The sequence below is a fragment of the Mesocricetus auratus genome, unplaced genomic scaffold (assembly GCF_017639785.1).
Source record: "Mesocricetus auratus isolate SY011 unplaced genomic scaffold, BCM_Maur_2.0 Super-Scaffold_100033, whole genome shotgun sequence".
NCBI classification, from domain to species: domain Eukaryota; kingdom Metazoa; phylum Chordata; class Mammalia; order Rodentia; family Cricetidae; genus Mesocricetus; species Mesocricetus auratus.
Window position 1 is genome coordinate 12,497,082 of NW_024429213.1, and position 4,006 is coordinate 12,501,087.

Below are 4,006 nucleotides of genomic sequence, written 5' to 3' on the forward strand. Positions count from 1 at the left end.
CAGTTTACCTTAGGAAAGCAAACGGCAGAATGTTGAGAGACATAACGTTGTAGAGATATCCAGAGAAACTACTTTATGAAGCACCCAGAGGATTTAGCCTAATCCTTTGGAGTTTATTCCCAGAGTCCTTTAAAACCTGGTGTAGGTCAGTCAGAGCCAACCACGCCCCGTTGCTACGGAAACCAGCGCTTTGACCTGCCCCCTTGCCGCTGTAAGCCCTGGCGCTGGAATGACGTAATCATCAGGCGCCAATAGTCACTTCTGTTGCCGCCTCGTGTTTCCCTCAGAGCCGCTTGAGGTCGTGCTGATGCGCTGAGCTGCACGCGGCGTCTTCCTCTCTTCTGAGGGACTCAGGTACGGTGTGTTCTCCGCCTTCACACCTGCCGTGCCCCTCTGAGCAGGAACAGGAGCTGCTGAGACTGTCGTGGTGTTCAAGTGCCCGCCATAATGGCCGCAGCGCCCTCCCGAGTGCACCAGAGCTACGACCTCGATTGCGAGGACGCTATCAACACCCATATCCAGCTAGAGATGTACGCCTCCTACGTGTACTTATCGATGGCCTTCCACTTTGACCGTGATGACATGGCCCAGGGGAACTTGAAGCGTTTCTCCCTGAGCAAGTCACACCACCACCAGGCCTGTGCCGAGATGTTCATGGCCCTGCAGAATAAGTGTGGAGGCCGCATCGTCCTCCATAACATCGCGAGACCAGACCGTGACAGCTGGCAAGGGGGCATCCAGGCCATGGAGTGTGCCTTCCACATGGAGATGACCACCAACCAGAGCCTGCTGAACCTGCATGCATTGGCCAAGGGAAAAGGCAACGCCTACCTCTGCGACTTCCTGAAGCAACACTGCCTGGATCAGCAGGTCCAAGTTCTGAAGGAGGTGAGCCTCTATTTGACCAATCTGCGCCAGATGGGGGCCCCAGAGAACCGCTTGGCTGAATACCTCTTCAACAAGCTCAGCCTGTCCTGAAGCCCCAAGTGGACTGAACTGGGATGTCCTCAATGCCATGGGGTCTTCCTCTGGACATTAGATCTGAAGTCCATGTTCCTTTTGAAGCAAGTTCACTTTTTTTCTGTTTCTGTTTGGCTGTTGTTTGCAATAAATTTCTTTTCAGCAAAGTTAAAGTATCACGTTGATGTACAAGCTCTTATCTTTAGGGACTGTGTGAAAGTGTTACAGGTCTGCAGGGAAAGGCTTCCCCAACAGAAGTGTTACAGCTATGCTCCAGCCAGGGAAAGGCTCCCCAGTACAAGTGTTACAGCTCTGAAGGGAAAGGTATCCTGGCAGTTGGGAACCAGACCATACTACAGAGTCACACTGAACAACGAATCTCACACAGGAGATTTATTGGGAGGGAAAAAACAGGAGAGTGGCTACCTATAATCAGTCGAGAAGCACCAGGGAACTGAAGAAGACAAAGTAAAGTTTACATAGAGTATTTTGGAGTGAGGGATAGGGGTGGAGCTTTCCTGGGTGGCCTGAAATCGGTGGGATTTTTTGTGGCCTGATCTTGGGTCAAGTGTAGTGATTGGTGGGAGTCTGTTGCTTGGGCCTGGTTTGGGGCTTGGGGTCAAATCAGGGTCAGAGTGTTCTTTACTTGGCCTTGGTCTCAGGATCAAGGTAGGGTCAGGGTGTTTTTCCTTCGGCTCTAGTCCTTGGTGTCATGTCAGGGTCAGGGTGTTTTCTCTTTGCCCTGATCTCTGGGTCAGGGTGTTCTTTCCTTGGACCCTTTACCCTACATTGTGAGTCTGGCTTGATTTTTTAGTGACTCCCTAGTATTCAGGAAACCCTGGAATACATCCCTGCCCTGCCGATTAACTATACACTAGGGATGGTGATACACACCTGAAACCACAGCACCATGGAGATGGAGGCAGAAATATCAAAAGTTGAATGTCACCCTCTGCTTTACAGCAAGGTGGTATGAGACACTGTTTCATAAAACAAAACTATCCCCTCACCTTGGAAAAAATGAATGTGGATCTCATGGACGCTTTATAATTTATGTTCAGGAGTATCTCTCCTTAGTCATTCCCCATTATTTAACAGCTTTGACTACCCAGAAGGGTGGGAGGGGAGGTAATCATTAGCTCCTGGAAAAGTTCAAATTTCCCTTTTGTCATCATGCGTGTGAGCACGAGGCTTGTGGTATGATTGATTGTGATAGGTGGAGTCAACAGGAACACCTTTCTTTGTGCATGGTAACTATACAAGCATGCGGTGTCTCTGAGGCAGAAGATAAGGAAATGAGATATGAAAATTTTAAAAATAAAACGTCCCAAGCTGTGGTTGGTAACTTGCAGTAATCTCCTAGCCTATGAGTTTCATCATTCTATCAGAAGCTTCTCCGAGAATTTAAAAAGGGCATGTTCAAATGTATCTAAAGACTTGGCTTCATGTGTAAATGTTACTGTTTCTTGATTCCATGTGAAAGGTCTGAACTTTTCCCATTTTACAACTGGGCCCGAGTTTCCTAAAAAAACAACAAGAGAGATACCAGGTAAACAGAGAAGAGGGACATAACAGGTACCAGGCCAGAGCCAGTCCCCACAGTACCTCAAGGCAATGCCCAAACAGGAACAGGTCCTGGGACTTGTCCAAACATAGTCAAAGATGGAAAACCTAAATCCCCAGCCAGCTGCTGTTGCCCCAGGCAATCAGAAATGTACTGACATAACTGATACTTGCTTAACCAACTACATTTGACATAGCCTACCTGTCCCTGAAACTCGCCCAGGCTATGCTTACAAGGAGCCGGCATGCTCTCTTGGGGTCCCCATTTTGCCTTCCTGTCAGATGTGCGGCCCCAGCTTGCTGGAAAATTTACTCTCCAGATAGTAAACACTCACTGGTTGCATACATGGATGGTGGTGTTTTGTGGGACTTCTTGAAGACCCTAACACCAGGTAGCAAAAAGAAAAGTTTGTAGAAGAGGTTATGGCAGGAAACCCATTTGACTGGGTCACCCTGACCTGTAATGAAAATGAAACAGATCTTCAGCTTAGCTTCCTCATAGCCATAGATGATGTACTGGGTTCACGGGGGAGCAGGGAGAGAAAAATCGATCCATTTCTCATTTTCCCAAATACATTTCATCCCCCGGGATTATGTGATATTGAAATACAATCACTGATCACATACAAGGGCTCACAGAACATGAAGCCATGGATAAAGGTCTTGTTTGGGAGGCTGAACTAAAAGTTGTACAGAGCCCAGAGTGTTACAGCCCATGGGGTACATGCTTTGAACTAAGTAGAGGTGGGCAGAAAGAAGTTCATAGACTGTTAGTAGTTGTGATCCGGGGCTCTTGAGATGAGGGGTATTCGTGTAGGCAATCTGCTGATGTTGCGTGCCATGAACAAAGGGTTGGATTTTCAGGCAATGCAATGGACAAACACATGAAAGGAGCAACAGCAGCAGGCCCCAGGAAATTGAATGTGGTGGGAAGAATGGTGTAGTGCTGGACACACACAGAGAAAAGAGAATGAAAACCACAAACTTTATTAGAACATATGAAATGCCATCATCAAGGGGATGGGAGCTAGGAGTCCCCTAGGGGCCTCTCAGTCACGTGCTTCCTCGATTTCTAGGGCATTCCCCTGTTCAGACTCCCTACTATTCTGCAGGATTCATCCAATTTCTGCCTGTTGAAAAGGACTGGAGGAGCATGACACAACCCTAGAGACTGCTCTTAAAGGAGTCATCCCTGCTTTCCTGATGGATCGGCCTAATATTCCTGGACCCTCCTCCATTACCCGGTCTCAGAAAGCAGCATGGACTGCCAATAGATTTAACAAGGATGATTTCTCTGACAGATTATTGCTGTGGGCGTGTTTTTTAGGATGTCAAACAGAGGAAGGGATCTTTAGGGCCCATCCAGAGAGCTGATGTAGATCTCAGAGGGCCATGTAGATCTAGGGCATAGGAAAGCTATTCGATGATGATGTACCGCACAGATGAGGTAACATATAAATAGAATAATCATTAGAAATAACTA

The 4,006-nt window shown here is 47.6% G+C and overlaps 1 protein-coding gene across 1 annotated transcript; it reads left to right on the forward strand.

Moving 5' to 3' along the window:
• The first annotated feature begins 228 nt into the window (after positions 1–228).
• On the forward strand, positions 229–1,127 carry LOC121135230 (ferritin heavy polypeptide-like 17). Its single transcript, XM_040733715.1, has one exon. It carries the CDS (start codon positions 448–450, stop codon positions 976–978), a length of 531 nt encoding a protein of 176 aa, XP_040589649.1. The 5' UTR covers positions 229–447; the 3' UTR covers positions 979–1,127.
• Positions 1,128–4,006: the final 2,879 nt, after the last annotated feature.